Source organism: Trachypithecus francoisi, unplaced genomic scaffold, assembly GCF_009764315.1.
Source record: "Trachypithecus francoisi isolate TF-2019V2 unplaced genomic scaffold, Tfra_2.0 Lachesis_group17, whole genome shotgun sequence".
Classification (NCBI taxonomy): Eukaryota; Metazoa; Chordata; class Mammalia; order Primates; family Cercopithecidae; genus Trachypithecus; species Trachypithecus francoisi.
The window spans coordinates 2540531-2559997 of record NW_022681462.1 but is presented as its reverse complement, the minus strand read 5'-3'; the positions used below and the strand labels follow the sequence as shown (position 1 = coordinate 2559997).

General features: G+C 44.0%; 1 protein-coding gene across 3 annotated transcripts in view; it reads left to right on the top strand.

Moving 5' to 3' along the window:
• The first annotated feature begins 4124 nt into the window (after nucleotides 1-4124).
• Nucleotides 4125-19467, top strand: part of MGAT4A (alpha-1,3-mannosyl-glycoprotein 4-beta-N-acetylglucosaminyltransferase A) — a 128927-nt gene continuing 113584 nt past the window's right edge. For all 3 annotated transcript variants that reach the window (XM_033238959.1, XM_033238960.1, XM_033238961.1), the window contains exons 1-2: nucleotides 4125-4229; nucleotides 8741-9069. In XM_033238959.1, coding sequence (XP_033094850.1) covers nucleotides 8976-9069 — 94 coding nt within the window. In that variant the 5' untranslated portion in view covers nucleotides 4125-4229; nucleotides 8741-8975. The remainder of the gene's footprint in view (nucleotides 4230-8740; nucleotides 9070-19467) is intronic.

Below are 19467 nucleotides of genomic sequence, written 5' to 3'. Positions count from 1 at the left end.
GGTAGAAAAGAAAACTACAGATTATGTGCTTAAATTCTTAGAAGCTGACTGCTATAGGCATGGCCCCGCCAACAGCCATTTACCATCAAAGAGATAAAAGGAAAAGATTCACTTCCTGTACTCTGCTTTTAGCTCAGCTATCACTTCCAGGAAGCCTTCCTTGCCCCGAGATGGCTCAGTCCTATCGAGTGTCCCAGCACTGTGTGTTTGCAGCACTGTACTGTGGTTTAATTACTTACCCACTTCTTTCACCGTGAGCACTCTGTGGTTAGATAACAGCTGCCTCTGCAATCATAGGCACTCAGAAAAAGTTTGTGGAACAGTGAAAATGTGTGTGGAAAGGAAAACAGCCTCAACATACAAGCTTTGTTGGGGACAGACTGTAAAATGGTCAAGTTCTGGCAGAACCTCCTGGGTACAATTCCACTGAGTATCAAATAAAGGCAGAAACAGAAACTGTAGACGTAGAGAAGAAATAAAAAGGAAGTGATAGAGGAGGAGAATCAGCATCCACAATATTAAAAAGAGAAAAAGACATGGAATGGGATTCAGTGGGGTTTGGATGGATTGTCTTTGATTATTAATTAACAGATACTATGGACTAATTGGAAAATCCAGGATCGTAAACTGTGCAAAGTTAACATGAATCATCCACCAATTCTACCCTATACCTTGGAACCACGTATTCTATGGCATTCCAGTTTCTTGGGACAACTCACTGAAACCCAGACTTTCCTGAGCTACAATGTATATGGTTTGAGATAAGTGTAACTGTATCCTCCAAAACCTGCCCTTTTGCTGCCAGTTGAAGCAGCAACGAAGTATCAAAAAAGTCTCCCAGTGAAAGCAGTTGTGTTTTTCCTGTATACTTTTTGTCTTCTGCTGTGTTTCCTCCACTACCCAGAGTCCGGGGATATTCCTGCATTTTATCTGAATAAGCCCATGGAGTCCATAACTGAAGCTTGTCCTTCCCCCCTTTCCTTTCTCCTCTGACATATGCCTCTGCTTATAGAATGTCTGTAAATGCTTTCATTTCCTTCCTTCACTAAGAGAAAAAAACTGGAGAAGGTGGAGATAAACATCTTTTTTTTTTTTTTTTTTTTGATGAAGTTTCACTCTTATTGCCCAGGCTGGAGTGCAATGGTGCCATCTTGGCTCACTGCAACCTCCGCCTCCTGGGTTCAAGAGATTCTCCTGCCTCAGCCTCCCAAATAGCTGGGATTATAGGCATGCACCACCATGCCCGGCTAATTTTTCTATTTTTAGTAGAGACAGGGTTTCATTCACCCTGTTGGTCAGGCTGGTCTTGGACTCCTGGACTTCAGGTGATCTGCCTGCCTGCCTCAGCCTCCCAAAGTGCTGGGATTACAGGAGTAAGCCACCACCACACCTGTTTTTTTGTTTGTTGTTTGTTTGTTTGTTTGTTTTGAGAGAGAGAGAGCGAGCGAGCGAGAGACAGGGTCTCACTCTGTCACCCAGGCTGCAGTGCAGTGGCATGATCATATTTCGTTGCAGCCTGGAACTTCTGGGTTCAAGTGATCCTCCCGCCACAGCCTTCCCAGTAGCTGGGACTACAGGTGCATACACACCTGGCTAATTTTTAATTTTTATTTTTTTAAAGACATGGCTCTCACTATGTTTCCCAGGCCGATCTCGAACTCCAGGGCTCAAGCAATCCTCCTACCTCCACCTCCCAAAGTGCTGGGATTATGGGCATGAACCACTGTGCCCAGCTGGGTAAATATATGTAAAAATATTCATCCACTCAACAAAATTTTATAACTTGCTGAAGATGTGAGCAGAGAGGTAGTCTGGAGGGGTGATGTAGGGGCTCTGGAATCAAACAGACCTGGATTTGAACTCTGATTCAAACATTTACTAATGGCCTAAATTACTGGTTGTATCTGTCAAATATCTTAATTTCTCAGGGCCTCAGTTTCTTCCTGAATAAAATAAGGATAACAGCTCCTGTTCCATTTGGTCTTTTGGGTAATTCGTGAAAATGGCTTGGGGAGCATTCTCCATGATGTTATCAAATGGCAGTACTTTCTTCCTCTGCAAGAAGTAGTGTGCTTGTCTGTCATTAAGAGCACTGTCATAGCAAGGCCTAGAATCATCTATTCCTAGGAGATATTTTAGGCAAGTGAGAGCCAACAATGTATTAAAAGCTTCGCCTTGGAATGGTCTGTCTTTACCTCTGTTTACACATCTGGTCATGAATCAAATTGCCAGCTGGCTACTTGGCAATGGCTTTGTCATAGACTACAGGACACCTGGCTTTCAGGTCCTCAACGCGTTGGTCCCTTTTCATGCTGCTGATAAAGACATCCCCAAGACTGGGCAATGTACAGAGGAGGTTCAGTGGAGTTCCAGTTCCACACGGCTGGTGAGGCCTCACAATCGTGGTGGAAGGCAAGGAGGAACAAATCACTTCTTACATGAATGGCGGCAGGCAAAGAGAGAGAACTGGTGCAGCAAAACTCCCTTTTTAAAAAACCATCAGATTCTGTGAGACTATGCACTATCACGAGAACAGCACGGGAGAGACCCTCCCCCATGATTCAGTTACCTCCCACCAGGGTCCTCCCAGGACACACGGGAATTGTGGAATTTACCATTCAAGATGAGATTTGGGTGAGGACACAGCCAAACTGGAAGTAGAGAGACTAACACTCGAAGTAGAGAGAAGAGTTGGCATTGGATATCATGGCTGTGATCCTCTAAGTTGTGTCCACAGCACTGGGCAGTGGACAGATCTTTTGGTATGGTTCTCCCGTAAACGAGGAAGAGACCATGGCAGCAGGGATGTCACGTGTTTCTTCCTGAGGTTTTAAATTAGCCGTCATGGAGAAACCTCAACATGGGAAAGCTGATAACTCCATGCATGTTCTAGCTGATTACTAATTATTGTTATCTTGAGATAAAAATAAAGGAATATATCGGCGGTGGGGAGGGGCCCCCGTTCTGATTGATGCCTTTTCGAGTTTTCAATTATTGAAATTCCTGTTTTCTGAAAAGAATCTACTTATTACTTTGGGAGCTTGACAGGAACAAGGCTGCCTTCTTGATCTTTGGCCCCTCAATTCCCTTACATGTTACCCCGTAGGAATGCTGTAAGGATTATTGCAGCAATAAAGTTAACACATCCCTTGTTTTTGAACGGTTACCAGAGGTGTGACCTTGGGCAAGTCCTTTCACCTCTCAAATAGTTTCCTCTTATGAAAAATGGAGAATCACTCTAGAACATGAGATATGCAGTGAACGATCTGACACCCATACCTGCTACACGGTTAAGTATTCAAAAGAGGATGTGCCCAGGGGTAGTTACTGTTAGCACAAGTCCTAGGCATACTATGAAAAACACGGGCAGACCACGCAGGCTTTCTACAAATGAGTCAATTTTTTGCCTTTGAAGTCAATCTCTAACCTTGTGGAACGGTGACAGATAAGGACATGGGGTTCAGGAGAACCGGGCATGGTGGAAAATCAGGGGCATTAGCACCCAACGATGTGCGTTGAAACCCTGGTTGTTTTTCTTCTTCCCCGTTGCTGAAGTCAGCCCTTCGGGCCGATTCGCGGGGTTCTCACCGGGAAGTTGGGGCTGTCGCGACCGTCCGCGGGGCCTCAGGAGCTCCTGCGGGGCTGGGCCCGGGGCCTGTCCCCGGGGAGGCCGCCCAGTTTGGGCGGTCGGGAGCGGGGCGCGCCGCTGGGAAGGGGCCGGGTCGAGGCAGGCAGACGCCTGGGAGCTGGGGAAGCCCGGGGGGTCGGGTCGCGCGCCGAGGCGCAGGCCGAGGGCTGGCCCGGGCCTTTGTTGGCCGCCGGAGCGGCTCCTGCACGCGCCGGGAGGTTCCCAGCCAGATGCGGCAGCGGGGCGGCGGGGAGCAGGCCGGCGCCCAGAGCGGGGACCCGAGACCGCGGCTCCGCTCCGGACCTCGCCGGGACACCGCTGCGCCGGGCCGATCTCCCGAACGCTAAGCGGGCTGCGCGGCGGCGCCCCTAAGTGACAGTCGCGCGGGCCACTGGCGGGGCGCGGGGCGCGGGGCGCGGGGCCGGCGGCGGGCGGCCAATGGCTGGCGGGGTCGGGGCGGCCCGGCGGGGCGGAGCGGGCGCTCCAGCGGCGGAGGCGGAGCTGGTGGGGCGGGCGGGCGGGGCGGCCGGCAGCGCCAGCGGCAGCGGCGGCCACAGCAGCTCCGCCGGCGGCCGCGGGAGCACGGAGACGCCAGCGGCGGGTGAGGGGCTCGCGGCGGCAGCGGCGGCGCGCGGGGGCGGGAGGGGGCGCGGGGCGGCTGCGCGGAGGGCGCGGGACCGGGGGTCGGCTCCGGCGGCCCCGGGCTGCGGGGATCCACCTGCTGGTAACGGAGCCCAGTGCGCCGCGGCCCGGCCGGAGCTCTGTGCGGGGGAGCTGTCGGCGCCTCTGGGCGCGGGGCCGGCTCGGGGCGCGGCTGGGCCTCGGGGGCGGGCGGCGGGGCGCGGGCGGGGGCGTCCTCCCAGCGTCCCTGCCCCGCGCCTCGCACCCCTCGGGGCCGCGCGCCCTCCCTGCGGCCGGCCCGGCGTCTGTTGCGTTCCCGGCGCTCCCCGGCGTGGCGGGGCTCGGCGACTTTGGGGAAAAGTGGAGCAAAGTGCGGATCCGGGGGGTGCGGAAGGGGAGGGACAGCTGCCTGCGGGACCCGGGGGCTGCGCGGGAGTCGGCGCCTTCGCGGGGCCGCGGGGCAGGTGGGCGGGGGCCGGACGGTCCGGGGCGCAGGGGCAGGGGCTGCTCCCGGAGGGAACCGGCCGTGAAGCCTTCGCAGGGAATTTTCACACAAAGTGAAGGGCTGCGGGGCCCGCGTGAAAGAGCACCCCCCGTTTCCCCAGGCCTCAGCTCCCTCCGTATGGAGGAAGCCGCAGTAGGACCCTGAGGCTGGGTCTCGGTGACTCCACCAAGTGTGCCAGGTGACATCTCGGAGGCGAGCTTTTCTGAGCTGGCTTTTCTGAGCCACTTGCACACCCGCCTTTATTCCTCGCAACAGTGCGTTTCTCTGGAGCGGTTTCATTGCCTACATTCCGCATTGGAAAATAGAAGCAGTCACAATGTATGCTTGGAATGCTTTCCATGTATTTTGCTGTTGTGCTTTTGCTGTTGGACGAATTATTTGATAAAAGATAATGACAGAGTCGTTCGTTGGAACGTAGACTGTAAATTTAGAATAAAAATATGCGTCTTGTGGTTTATGTTTCTTTTTCTGAATGTTTAAAAAATACTTTGATGAACAGGTTATCTTGACATAGATTTCTTTAACCCACACGTGTAAATCCGCAAACGCACTGGGCGATGACATTATGTAAGCTGTATTAAAGAAAACGGACCCGTTTATAAATGGCAAATAAATGAATTATGCCATAATTGTGGTATGTAAAGTTATATAGGCTTACGTCATGGATTTTATTGATTTCGGGTATCAGGGATTATTGTGCCTTTCATTCTTAAGGCACCTCTTCCCTGTCAGTGGGATGCTGATTAAGGAATATGCCAAACGTTCAGCAAAGTGTTCTCAGCCATGGACTATATTGAGTATTTCAGAGAACACTTTAAAATAATTCAGAGAACACTTTAAAATAAGTAAAGGTTTTGTGTCCAGTAATAAAATGAAGACTGAAGGCCTTAAAGGATTGCTAACAAAACAGTCTGTTGTCTAGAGTTGAAAGTTCCATTCACCTTTGGGAGGGTGGAGAAATAACTAGCAATTTTAGCCACTACCTTTTTTTTTGCTGTTAAAGATTCAAACGTGTTAGTCTCCGAGAATATTAAGGGGCTAGATTACAAAATTTTTGCAAATGTGGACACTAATAAAAATGTGGGTCACCTGTGCCTTACAAGCCAGCCTGTGAATTATGTCTTATGAGTGAAGAGCGAGTAGATCCTTGGTTTTTTCCTGTCCGAAGAGTTTCTTCACTTGTGCTGTGCAGTTAAACTTGTTAGCTGGGAAACTCTAATTAAAAATGTATGACTACATTCATACTGAGTAAAACACTCATTTTTCTTGCAAAACTTCGGGGCTTATTTGCTAGTAGAGTTCATTGTAGGTATCTTCAGAGTTTCATAACTTCCTGGATCCAGTATTTTTTAATTTTTTCATATATTAGGGGTAGTATATCAAGTTTACTTTGGTTTCAGAGTTCATTTACTTTTACTTGTCTCTATGCATGTCTACGGATTTTTTTAAAGAGTTTTATTTGTATTTAGTAAAACTTTTAAAATATCCTTTACTATATGATGGGCTCTTTACCTCCCCCATTATAAATTGAGTGCTTACTCTAATAACCTGTATGGTTTTTAGATCTTTTACTAGAACGAAATTCTTTCTGAAGTGAAATAGGGCTAAGTAGGTAGCAGCTGAAAGTTATAAGTATTTTAATAGAATGCCACAGAGGGATTAACGTTCCAAGTTATATACTTCATAGAATTATCACCCCTGTTTTTATAATCAGAATTCATTACTGGGTGCTTATTGATTTAAGACAGTTAGAGGCGATTTGCAATGAAGTTTTTTTGTTTGTTTGTTTTTTGTTTTTGAGACGGAGTCTTGCTGTGTTGCCCAGGCTGGAGTGCCGTGGCGTGATCTCGGCTCACTGCAACCTCTGCCTCCCAGGTTCAAGTAATTCTGCTGCCTCAGCCTCCCGAGTAAGCTGGGATTACAGGCACCTGCCACCATGCCCAGCTAATTTTTGTATTTTTAGTGGAGACAGGGTTTTGTCATGTTGGCCAGGCTTGCCCTGAGCTCCCAACCTCAGGTAATCTGCCTGCCTCGGCCTCCCAGAGTGCTGGGATTACAGGCATGAGCCACTGCACCTGGCCACTGTGAAGATTTTAATTCTAAACTGTAGATGTGGTCATGTTTGATGTTAACTTGTCTTAACTGTAGAAGGTGAATAAGTTCAGTCTTAGAGAACAATGATAACTTCTACTTAAGAATATTTTTAGAGCTCTTTGTCTTCAGGTAGTAAAAGAGGTTAGGTGCTTCTAGAATATTACATGGAAGATAGAGCTACTGTCTGAGGAGGGTTAACAGGCATAGTTTGGTGGAGGGTGGTGGTGAGGTATTAGCCAAAAGCTACAGGAAGTGGAGATTTGTTTAAAGTTGCGTGTTTAGACTTTGAAATTTTCCATGAATTTTGCAGCTTACTCCATAGTAGATGAGTGTGTGTTATATAATTTTTTTTTTAATTTACACTTACAGTTGGGTATAATTAATACTTTGGGAAGATTCTGCAGTTTAACCTGATACTTGGAGTATCCCTGGCACTTAGCTTCAAATTGCCAGGTGCAGGTGCCTCGTTTGAGAGGGAAAGTGTAGTAGATGAGAGCTTGGACTTTGGAGTCAAACAGATTCGCGTTATTTCTTTGGATTCATTTCCTTATGTGTAGAACAGGGTTAATAATGCCTGCCTCGTAGGATTTTGTGAAGATTTAAACCATATGGTAGATCAGGCACATAGGAAACATTTCATAAGTTGTAGTGGCCATCATTATTATTACTATGCCCCGTGATCTTTCTTTACTAGGGGGAATTTCTAGTCATGTTCAGTGTTAAGAAGCAGTGGTGGTGGCAAGTTCTGAATTGCCTGCCAATGGCTGCTTTCATCAGTCATGCTCTTCCCTGGAGAGAATTTTCCCTTGGGACTGCTGGCCATGTTTGGAGGTACATTAATTTCCCCACTACAGTGTCAGTACATTACCAGGTGCAGCCTGTGGCACCCCCTGAGGCTACCAGGAATGTGTGCACATCTTGGAGGGCCTGATGTGCCTCCAGGGATTGAGACTGAGCATGCGTAGAGTGGACTGGAACCAGTAGCTGGCTGGTTTTGTTGTTGTTGTTGTTCAATTAACCAAAAAAGTTTGGTTTTTTGTACAGTTAACATTGTTTGAGAACCTATTATATGCTGAATGCTGTGCTTAAGACCATTTCGTTCCCTTTTCCCAACAGCTTTGTTCGTTCAGTGGTGATTTCCCAGATTTCTTGAGTTAAAGCAATGCAGAGTGATAGGGCCTAAGGCATACCGTATCCTGGTTGGATTGCCGCGTTTTCTAAAGGCTTACATATTTCCAGTTTATTTACACCCAGGGAGTGGGTTAGTCACTGGAAAAACGACGTTTATTTTATGACCGTGATAAATAGCAGTAATAACTGTAACCTTTTTATAATTTATGACAATATGTGAAAGAGGACACAGGACAGATTGTTTTCTCATTTTATGAATGAAACCTTGAGACCTAGATAAGTGGCATGCCCCGAAACATGTAAGTAGTGGCAGAGCTGGGTCAAGGGCCCAGGTCTTTTGACCCTTATATGTTGTATTCTGTCAATTTTCTTGTTTAAAAAAAATTTCCTATTATTGTGCAATAGGAGAACTGGGGAGAGTGAAGTTTATGTTACTCAGAAACCATTGTGTGATCGTTAGAGTTCTCATCTTGGAATCTGTGAGCTCCGTTTCTCCCTTTAAAATCAGTAGCCGTCACTTTCTTTTTACAGACAAAACAAAACCAATGAGCAGGGAATATAGTTTGAAGCTGTTTTGTGTTCTTTTTCCAGGAGGAGAAGGGCCAGATAATTCTAGTATGTTAAATGAGTAGTTTCGATGTAGGGATAATCTTTATAGATACCATTTAGCCAAAAGTCTGTGTATAATGACGAATAGTAAATGAAGAAACTTACATTTTGCGTTCCTGAATGAGCTTGTCTTTCTCTTTTCCCCCGAACAGGAAGGGAAAAGGCAAAAGCATCAGCGTATGAAGACCACAAAGACAATCCCTTGTACACTTGTGAACGGCATTCCTGCTAGGCTCCTCCTGCAGACCATCTGAAATGAACCTCTCTTATTGATTTTTGCTGGCCTAGAGCCGGGAGGACTGCATTTGGTTGACTTTCAGGGTGAGAAGAAAACAGTCCTGGTTGTTGTCATCATACACATATGGACCAGTGTGATGGTGAAATGAGATGAGGCTCCGCAATGGAACTGTAGCCACTGCGTTAGCATTTATCACTTCCTTCCTTACTTTGTCTTGGTATACTACATGGCAAAATGGGAAAGGTAAGGAAAATGACTCAGAAAGTGTGCATGACATGTACTAGACTTTTTGGTTGGTTAAGGTGCCTAAATGCTTAGGTCAAATACCCTGGCAACCTGCATGTTACATGCTATCTGCTGGCAGTTTCTTTCTGATAGAAAAATGAAACAGTATTCTTGGACAGAGGAGACAGAATTTCTAATTCCAGTGGGGTTTGTTTTGTTTTCAGTTTCTTATAATTGTACTTGGAGAAACAGATACTGATCAGTGGTTTTTATTATACATGACAGCCGAGCTGAATAATAAAGACTTTTGTTTTGGCATTTTGTTCTTTTTACTAAACATAATAAGTGTTTAATAAGCTTCCTTGTACTGAGTGTTGCATAAAACACTTAAAAGGACACAATTAGTGCCTTCGTGAAATTTACATGCTAATTATGCTAATGATTGGGTGCTATGTAGTTAATGATTTAAACTGCGTGCATTGACAGATTACTCCTTAGGCAAAAATATTTAAGAAGGGATGAGTATTAATGATTTAAACTGCGTGCATTGACAGATTACTCCTTAGGCAAAAGTATTTAAGAAGGGATGAGTAGAAATTCTGATCGGAATATTAAAACATTTTTTAAAAATTAATTATGTTTAGACTGTTGAACCGTGTTTTAAAGAGAAGCTATCTGTTCATTGATTGGAATTCTGTAATCTAAGGATAATGTATTTATTTGCCTTTTTCTTTTTTTTTTTTTTGAGACGGAGTCTCGCTCTGTCGCCCAGGCTGGAGTGCAGTGGCCGGATCTCAGCTCACTGCAAGCTCCGCCTCCCGGGTTTTCGCCATTCTCCTGCCTCAGCCTCCGCAGTAGCTGGGACTACAGGCGCCCGCCACCTCGCCCGGTTAGATTTTTGTATTTTTTTAGTAGAGACGGGGGTTTCACCGTGTTAGCCAGGATGGTCTCGATCTCCTGACCTCGTGATCCGCCCGTCTCGGCCTCCCAAAGTGCTGGGATTACAGGCTTGAGCCACCGCGCCCGGCCTGCCTTTTTCTTTTTTAAGAGAAACTACTTGAAGTAAATTCCTACCCATACTTCTTACTTGTCTCCTTTCCTTTGATTGAGGAATGTTGATGATGAGAAGAAAGATGGAAATGTTGAAGTGGTTACATATTTGGTTTGTTACAGTAGCTGTCATCACCTGGGCTGTTGAAGCTGCTGTTGCTGATGTTGTTTTATTTACTCAAAGGAAGACAACGGAAAAGATTGCTTTGTGACCTTATTTTTTTCTGATGTGTGTTTACATCCATGTCTATATATACATGTTGCATATGTATATATCTGTATGTGCATGTATATGTTAAAAAAGCTGATATAAGTTAAAAACATGCTCTGTGCCTTGAGCAAGTAGAGTCTTTTCCCATTCTTTGTCTTTCTCTGAGTTGGACTCTAATTTTGGGGGGAACTCTTGGGGGAAAATGAATGAAAAACTTGCTAAAGGCCTTTTTTCTTTGTATACAAATACATACATTTTAGAAATCATGTTTTTATTGTACCAAATGAGAAGGCTTAGTCAGGAAGTGCTTTGTTTTTGTTTTTGAGACACAGTTTCACTCTGTCGCCTAGGCTAGAGTGCAGTGGCAAGACCTCTGCTCACTGCAACCTCTGCCCCTGGGTTCAGGCAATTCTTGTGCCTCAGCCACAGGAGTACCTGGGACTACAGGCGCAGGCCACCACGCCCAGCCAATCAAGAAGTAGTTTGAATAGTTAATCAAACTATTGATTGTCCCTGACATGAGCAAAACAAATGACTGGCTATTAAAAGTCTGTTTATGAAATAAGAGGGTTGATGAGTAGAAAAGTATATATATATATATATATTTTTTTTTTTGAAACTTATCTATTCAGAGAATTATAGTAGTGGAGAAACTTGACCCTTCTTACTGTGCCTTATTTGAAAGTTGAGAAGTCTTGGAATCTCCGTTTTATTTTTCTTGTTTCTTATGTAAAGGCCTTATAATAAGCATCATTATTTTTATTAAGCTGTCTTTTGAATGAAAATTAATTTAAAAACTAAAGATTCTTTCATCACGCAGTGTTAGATGCACACACACAGTCTGTTCTCTTTGATCTTCATTCTCTGAATAACTCCATAATTCCTCTTTGCAAACTTCTGCTCTGATTTTCTACTTAGTGTTTTTTCCAGACTCTTCCAGGTATCAACACAGGTTTCTGGCTATGGTTACATAAAATCTTCTGTGTTAAATGTTATCGTTTCTGTAACCGCTAAAACTGTTGGGCATTTGGATTCTTTCTAGATAGTTCTGGCAGTCAGACAGCCTGGATTTTCCAGAGAAGTCCTGCTTTGAGAGACTCAATTCTAATGTACTCATAAACCACGTGCTCTGATTTTTATTTTGAAAGTGTGGTTTCTGTAACCTTTGACATTGCTAGACTAATGGGTTTTTTTTTTTTTCATTCATTCATGGGTCCCTTACATGTACATATCTTGCACCTAGCCCTATATTATATGCTATTAATAAGAAAAGCCATAGGTAATTTTATGCCTTTGAGCAGCTCAGGGACTGGTCAGGGAAAGATGCATGTAAACAAATATACCATCAAATGGAATTAGATAGAAACAATAACAGTGCTTGCCTGTAAGTGTATTATATCTATTTTAATCCTCATAACAACCAGGGAGATATTATCCCCTTTCTGTAAATGGAGAAACCAAGGCAGAGTGACTGAGAAACTTACCAAGATCATATGTTAAGTAGTGGCGTTGAAGTTTGAATTCAGGCAGCCTCATTCAAGAGCTTATGCTCTTAGCTCTTGGTCTGTTGCTCCGAACAGCACAGGCAGAGGCTACTAATTCTTCAGGTGCGTTACCCAGGAGGTAGAATGTGAAGGATGAATGTGAAGGCCAAGCCAGGCAGAGTGGGGAACACTGTGCATATCAGGTATCGGGAGCTGCATGTGCAGCTACAAGTTCTGAAGGGGAGTAGAGTATTCATGCTTTGGAACTGTGCGATGCTCATGAATACCAGCACATAGGACTCTTAGGCCCTCTCAGTGTTTAGCTGGTAATCACAGTACTGCAAGGTTCTTGTATGGGTTCAAACCCCGAGAGCGTGCTAACAGACAACGTAACAGACAACATACCAGACAACACGAGGCGGTGTGGAGCAACACGCTGTTTTAATGAGCGGGCGGGCTGAGACCTAAAATGGTGTCAGCCCTAAGTGAGGATGGGGCAAAGGTTTTATAGTCTCCTGTAAATAGGAAGTGCCCTAGTCTGACGTAACTGCTACGTTGTACCCACGTGGCCCCTTTCTCAATCTTTAGGGGTGCATGTCTTCTGGCCGGTTCTCTTGCTGCTTCTGCTGTCTTGCTGGGGCACGCTGCTGGCACAAGTTGCACCTTGGGACTGGGCCTGAAAAGGGAGGAGTTATTCATCTCCTTAAGCTTTCAGGCCCCCGGGAGAATCTTACAAGTACAGGTTCTAGAAGTACTGGTTTGACATAGTCCTCATCCAGCACTGGAAAGAAAACATGAGCTGGTGCATGGGATTGGCATAGGTTGGGGAGTATTTCAGGAATCCTGCCAGGGAAGCGGTGGTGCAAGACAGAGTAACAGTTTCAGCGGGGTGTACCGGATTCCCACATAAAAATGAGGCGGATTTCCAATTATGTGGAATGGACAAACTGGGACAGTTGTAGGTGGGTGTTGTGAGGGTGGGGCAGGAGTAGTTACATGTCTGTCTTGCTGGGAGGAGCAGGGCTCCTGATGGAACCTCCTGCTGGTCAGGCGCAGTCTAGACCCTGGGCGAGATTGATGAAGCAGTTACAGCTCCCTGTCCATGGGGACAGAGACTGATACTATTTTTGCAGTGCCTGATCCAGTGGTGCTTCGTAAACGTGTAATAAGCATTTGTTACATAAATGATTGATTCCTTCAGCAAAAATGTTTTTAAACAGCTTGAGATATAATTTACATACTATACAATTCATCCATTTAAAGTGTACAATGAATCGGGTTTTGGTATATTCACAGATATATATCCATCACCACAGTGAATTTTAGAGCATTTTTATCACCTCAAAAAGAAATCCTATACCCTTTAGCTATTACTGTCCTAATCCCTACCTTCATCCCCTCCCCTCCTAGGGGTTAGGCAACCACTAATTTTTCTGTCTCTCCAGATTCCCCTATTCTGGATTTTCAGATCAGTGTAATCATATAGTATGTGGTCTTTTGTGACTGTCTTCTTTGACTTAGTTTAATCTTTTCAACGTTCACCCATGTAGTGGCAGATCACTTCACAGTGGGGTTACTGCACAGTACACAGAAAGGATGTGCCCTTTGCCCCTTTTTACAGCTGAATAATGGTCCCTCGTATGGACATACCACACTGTTTATCTGTCCATCCATCCGCTGGTGAACTTTGGGTTGTTTCTCACTTTTGGCTAATTATGAATAATGCTGCTATAAACATTCAGGTACATGTTTCTGTGTGGATATGTGTTTTTATTTCTCTTGGGTATTTACCAAGGAGTGGAATTGCCGAGTCCTATCATAACTCTATTATGTGTAATCATTTGAGGAATTACCAGACTTTTTCAAAGTGATAGGACCTGTACATATTATTTTTTTTTTTTTTTTTTTTTTTTGAGGCGGAGTCTCGCTCTGTCGCCCAGGCTGGAGTGCAGTGGCCAGATCTCAGCTCACTGTAAGCTCCGCTTCCCGGGTTCACGCCATTCTCCTGCCTCAGCCTCCCGAGTAGCTGGGACTACAGGCGCCCGCCACCTCGCCCGGCTAGTTTTTTTTTTTTTTTTTTTTTTTGTATTTTTTTGGTAGAGACGGGGTTTCACCGTGTTAGCCAGGATGGTCTCGATCTCCTGACCTCGTGATCCGCCCGTCTGGGCCTCCCAAAGTGCTGGGATTACAGGCTTGAGCCACCGCGCCCGGCCGACCTGTACATATTCTTATTCTTTTACTTCAATCCGTTTATCTTTAAATTTACTGTGTGTCTTCTGTAGACAACATATAGTTGGATCATTCCTTTTAAAATCCAGTCTGACACTCTCTGCATTTTGATTGGATTGTGTATTCATACATACTTAATGCTATTATTAATATAACTGGATTCATTTCTGTCATCTGACTTTTTGTTTTTCCTGTGCCTCATGTCTTTTTTTGTTCCTGTGTTCCTACCTTATTGCTTTTTTTGCATTGATTGAATTCTAGTATAGCATTTTAGTTTCATCAATGACTTTCTCACGACTTTTGAGTATTTTTAGTAGTGTCTCAACAGAATCAGCTCTAGATTTATACTAGCTTCATTTTAGTAATATATAGGAGTGTTTCTCCTATGTAGGTCTGTTCCTTTTTACCCTTTTGGGGGGTATTGTTACACATATTACATCTGTTAATGTTGCAAACTAAACAATATATTATTATAATTATTATTTTTATGTGTTATTAGTTCCTTAGCCCATTACAGTTTTATTTCCATCTACCTCTTCTGTGCTATTACTGGCAATTATATTACTGATATATTTCCACATGTTATAGACCCAGTAATGAATTATATAAATATTTTATACAATTGACTTTTTAAATCAGTTAACAGAAAGAAGAAAAAAATACATTAATAGTGTATATTCTAATTTCATAATTATTGCTGCTTTTTGTGTGGATTTGAACTACCATCTGGGGTCACTTCCTTTCAGCCTGAAGAATTTCCCTTAGTGTTTCTTATAAGGCGTGTCTGCGAACAATGAATGCCCTCAGTTTTTCTTTATTTTCATGTCTTTACTTCACCTTTATTTTTGAAAGATAGTTTTTCTGGACATAGGTTTGTTCGTTAACAAGGCTTTTGTTGTTTTTGAACACTGTGTGATTGCATTGCCTTTGTCCTCTATTTAATTTCTGCTGAGGGCCGGGCGCGGTGGCTCAAGCCTGTAATCCCAGCACTTTGGGAGGCCGAGACGGGCGGATCACGAGGTCAGGAGATCGAGACCATCCTGGCTAACACGGTGAAACCCCGTCTCTACTAAAAATACAAAAACTAGCCGGCGAGGTGGCGGCGCCTGTAGTCCCAGCTACTCGGGAGGCTGAGGCAGGAGAATGGCGTGAACCCGGGAGGCGGAGCTTGCAGTGAGCTGAGATCCGGCCACTGCACTCCAGTCCGGGCAACAAAGCGAGACGCCGCCTCAAAAAAAAAAAAAAAAAAAATTCTGCTGAGAAGTCAGCTATTTATCTGAATGGACGTTCCCTTGTAAGTCATGTCATTTTTCTCGTGCAGCTTTCAAGATTTTCTTGTGTTTGACTTTTTTCATTTTCACCATGTGTTTGTGGGTCTCTTTTATTGACCCTGTTTGGAGTCTGTTGAGCTTCCTGGATGAATAGCTTATTGTTCTTCAGTAAATTTGGGAAGTATTAAGTCATTATTTCTTTGAATGTTTTTTCTTCTCCTTTCTCTCTCCTTTGCTTCTGGTATCCCCATTACACATGTGGTGGTGCGCTTACTGGTGTTCCACCTTTGTCTGAGGCTGTGTTCATTTTTCTTCATTTTGAGCTTCCATAATCTCTACCAACCTGTCTTCAAGTTTGCTAATTCTTTCTCCATTGTGTTCAAATCTGTTGTTGAGGCGTGTATTAGTTAGGGTTCATCAGAGAAACAGAACACACACACACACACACAAACCTGTGCACATACACACAAGAAGATTTATTATAGGAACTGACACATGTGATTATGGAGGCTAAGAGGTCCTAGTATCTGCTGTCCGCAAGCTGGAGAACCAGGAAAGCTGGTGGTGTAATTCAGTCTCAGTCCAAAAGCCTGGAGATAAGGGAGCCAATGATGAAAGTCCCAGTTCAAGTTCAAAGGCCCAAGGACCAGGTGGGCTGATGTCTGAGGGTGGGATATCCTAGCTCAGACCAGAAACAGATTTGCCCTTCCTCCACCTTTTTGATCTACTCAGACTCTTAATAGATTGGATGATACCCACCCATGAGATTGACACATAAAATTAACCATCACAAGGTCTTCTAGTGAATTTTTACTTCTATTGTACTTTTCAACTCCAGAATTTCCATTTGGTTCTTTCTTAAAATTTCTGTCTTCTTATTGATAGTTTATATTTGATGCCACTTTGCCATACCTTCTTTTACTTCTTCAATTAAATTTTCTTTTAGTTCTGTGAGTTTACTTATAATGGCTGATTTGAAATCCTTTAAAAAATAAATCCTGGCTGGGCATGGTGACTCATGCCTGTAATCCCAGCACTTTGGGAGGCTTGAAGCAGGTAGATCACCTGAGGTCAGGAGTTCGAGACCAGCCTGGCCAATATGGCAAAACCCCGTCTCTCCTAAAAATATAAAAATTAGCTGGGCGTGGTGGTGGGCACCTGTAATCCCAGCTACTAGGGAGGCTGAGGCAGGGAGAATTGCTTGAACCCAGGAGGCAGAGGTTGCAGTGAGCCGAGATCGCCCCACTGTACTCCAGCCTGGGTGACAGAATTAGACTCCGTCTCAAAAAATAAATAACAATAAATAAATAAATCCAACATCTAGTTCATCTAACTGTACTCACAGGCAGTTTCTGTTACCTGCCTGGGTTTTTTTCCATGTTTGGTGTATTGGTTGTATTTTTCTGTTTCTTTGTACATCTCATAATTTTTTATTGGAAACTGGACATTTTAGAGAAATGTATTTTAGCAACCCTGGGTACTAAGGTCCCCTTCATCTGTTATTATTTGCTGGTTTATTTGTTTAGTGGCTGGCTGGAGCTTCAGCTCTTGGTTTGCCCACACTCACCCTGGGATGTCCCTTTACTCTTTCTGAGACTCCTACAGTAGTTGCCAGCTGATTGTTTTATTGTTTTACACCAATGCCCTGGGGCATACATTCTGCTACAAACTAAATTTTGGTTCCTTTTTTTTTTCTTTTTGACCTATGATATGTTCTATGATAAAATTGTGATTCCTTTGAAGAAATAGTTTCTGAGGACAGTGTCTGATATTTTTCTGACCCCAAGAGGACTCCTCCTTTCTTTTGCACGTTCTCTCCTGCAAGTTAGTCCCCACACTCCAGGCTATATCTTCACTAGATCCACAGTTGTCCCCATTCTCTCACCACAAGGTTCACTGTTTTTGAGAAGGCTCTTAGGCCCAAACTTCTCCAGGCACTATTGCAAATGAAGCCCCTTCTTTGGGAAGAGACTAGGAGCTGTTTTGTGGCTCCAGGCAAGATTTCTGAGTCTTGAGGTGGGACTGAGGATAATGACAGGTTTTTCTCTGAGTGGCAGCCCCACTCTAGGAGCTGAGCACTAAGCGGAGAGGCCAGGAGGTTGAGGTTCTTGTGGCTCTGCTTTTCCAGGTGTGGAACCACTGCCTTACAAGCCCCAGGAAGGGCTGTCAGGGTCCTCATATTCTCAGGACACTGCACGCAAGGTAGAGCCTCCGTTCCACCAGCAGGGGTTGTGTAGAATAAGAGAGAGACCCATTATTGTGTAGAATAAGAGAGTGCATCTCAGTTGCACTTGCCTGGGACTTAACCTTAGCTACAGGCAGCTGGGGGCAGCAGGAGAAAAGTTGAAGTCCTGATTCTCCCAGGATGAAATCCCACAGCTTGGAGCTGGAGAGCAGAGGGAGCCCTGTGTTCTTGGCTGCTATAGTCTGGAGTGAGGTCTCTACCTCACTGGTTGAGGAGAGGAGAGCGGGGAATGATCTTGGTTCAAATACCGTGCTCTCACCTTTCTCACTGAATTCTTATAGATTTTCTCGTATAGGTATTTCTTCATTTGCTATTTGTCCTTGAGACAATTTTCAGGTCCTCTTCAGAGGTTTTTAAAACAATAGTTGTCACCAGTTTCACTTCACAGGGGATCAGCAGAGCTTATGCTGTTGCGTTGGAAGTGGAGCTCCAAAAATATTTTGAAAATGCTTTATTCGTTACCAGATTTCATCAAATTTAATACACCATTAGATGCACCATGATTATAAAGTACTGCTAAGCAGGAAAAGCAACTGCTGATTAAACTATGACATGCCATCACGTGTAAGAGTCACCTTGATTTCAGATGTTGAAATATGGGAGAAAATGTGTACCTTCGAATCAGTAGACTGCAATATATTCTGAGAAAACACGTACTGCAAGAAAAGATCAGATTCATATCCTGTTAGCTAGAACAGAAACACCAGACAAAGCATTTTATGGCAAACTATGATTCTTCTTTGTAAACAGTGAATCAAAGTGTTTATATTTGTTTGTCTTTACAGAATAAGCAAAGCTGCTTTCAAATACGATATAAGGAAAATTAATACTAAGTCTAGGATTCGGAATATGCTGTCATCATTCTGGCTTACTGAAATTGTCGACCTGTGTTGTTTGAGTGCCTTCTGTGTGCCAGGCACTGTTTGTGGTCTGGAATACATTAGCATTCGAACACGTTAGAGGAATATCCTTGCCTTAGTGTAGGAGAGGAGGGAGGAGAAAGCTGCAAAACAGTAAAACAGTAAATTAAACAGTAAGTTGAACAGCAGTAAATGTTTTAAAAACTTTATTATGAAATACTTTCAGATTTACAATAAATGAACAAAAATAGTACACAGATTTTCCCTTATACCTAGCCTTCCCCAATATTAGCAACTGATATATAATCAGAGTAGAATAATTTTCTATACCAAAAAATTAATTTTGATTTAAAATTATTAACTAATCTACAAATCTTATTTGAATTTCACCTGAGTTCCCACTAATGTCCGTCTGTGCCAGAGTCTAGTCTAGAATCCCACAGTGCATTTAGTTGTCATGTCCTCTTACTTTCTTCCAGTATGCAAAATTTCCTCCATCTTTTTTTTTTTTGAGATGGAGTCTCGCTATGTTGCCCAGGCTGCAGTGCAGTGGCACGACCTCGGCTGCAGTGCAGTGGCACGACCTTGGCTTACTGCAACCTCCACCTCCCGTGTTCAAGCCATTCTCCTATCTCAGCCTCCTTAGTAGCTGAGATTACAGGTGCCCTCTACCGTGCCTGGCTAATTTTGTATTTTTAGTAGAGATGGAGTTTCACCATGTTGGCCAGGCTGTTCTTGAACTCCTGACCTCAGGTGATCTGTCCGCCTCGGCTTCCCAAAGTGCTGGGATTACAGGTGTGAGCCACTGTGCCTGGCCCTTTCTTTGTCTTTTATGTCCTCAACATTTTTGTGGAATGCCCCTTAATTTGAATTTGCCTGCTGATTTATCTGGTTAGATTGAGGCACAGTCGTATACTTATATGGTTGAATAAATATATATGGTTGAATCTCTGTATACACAGATTCAACCAACCACAGATGGAAAATGTAGTTAGGTCTTCAGCGTTTGTACTGAAATATATACAAACTTTTTTTTGTCATTATTCTCTAAAAAACATAGTATAAT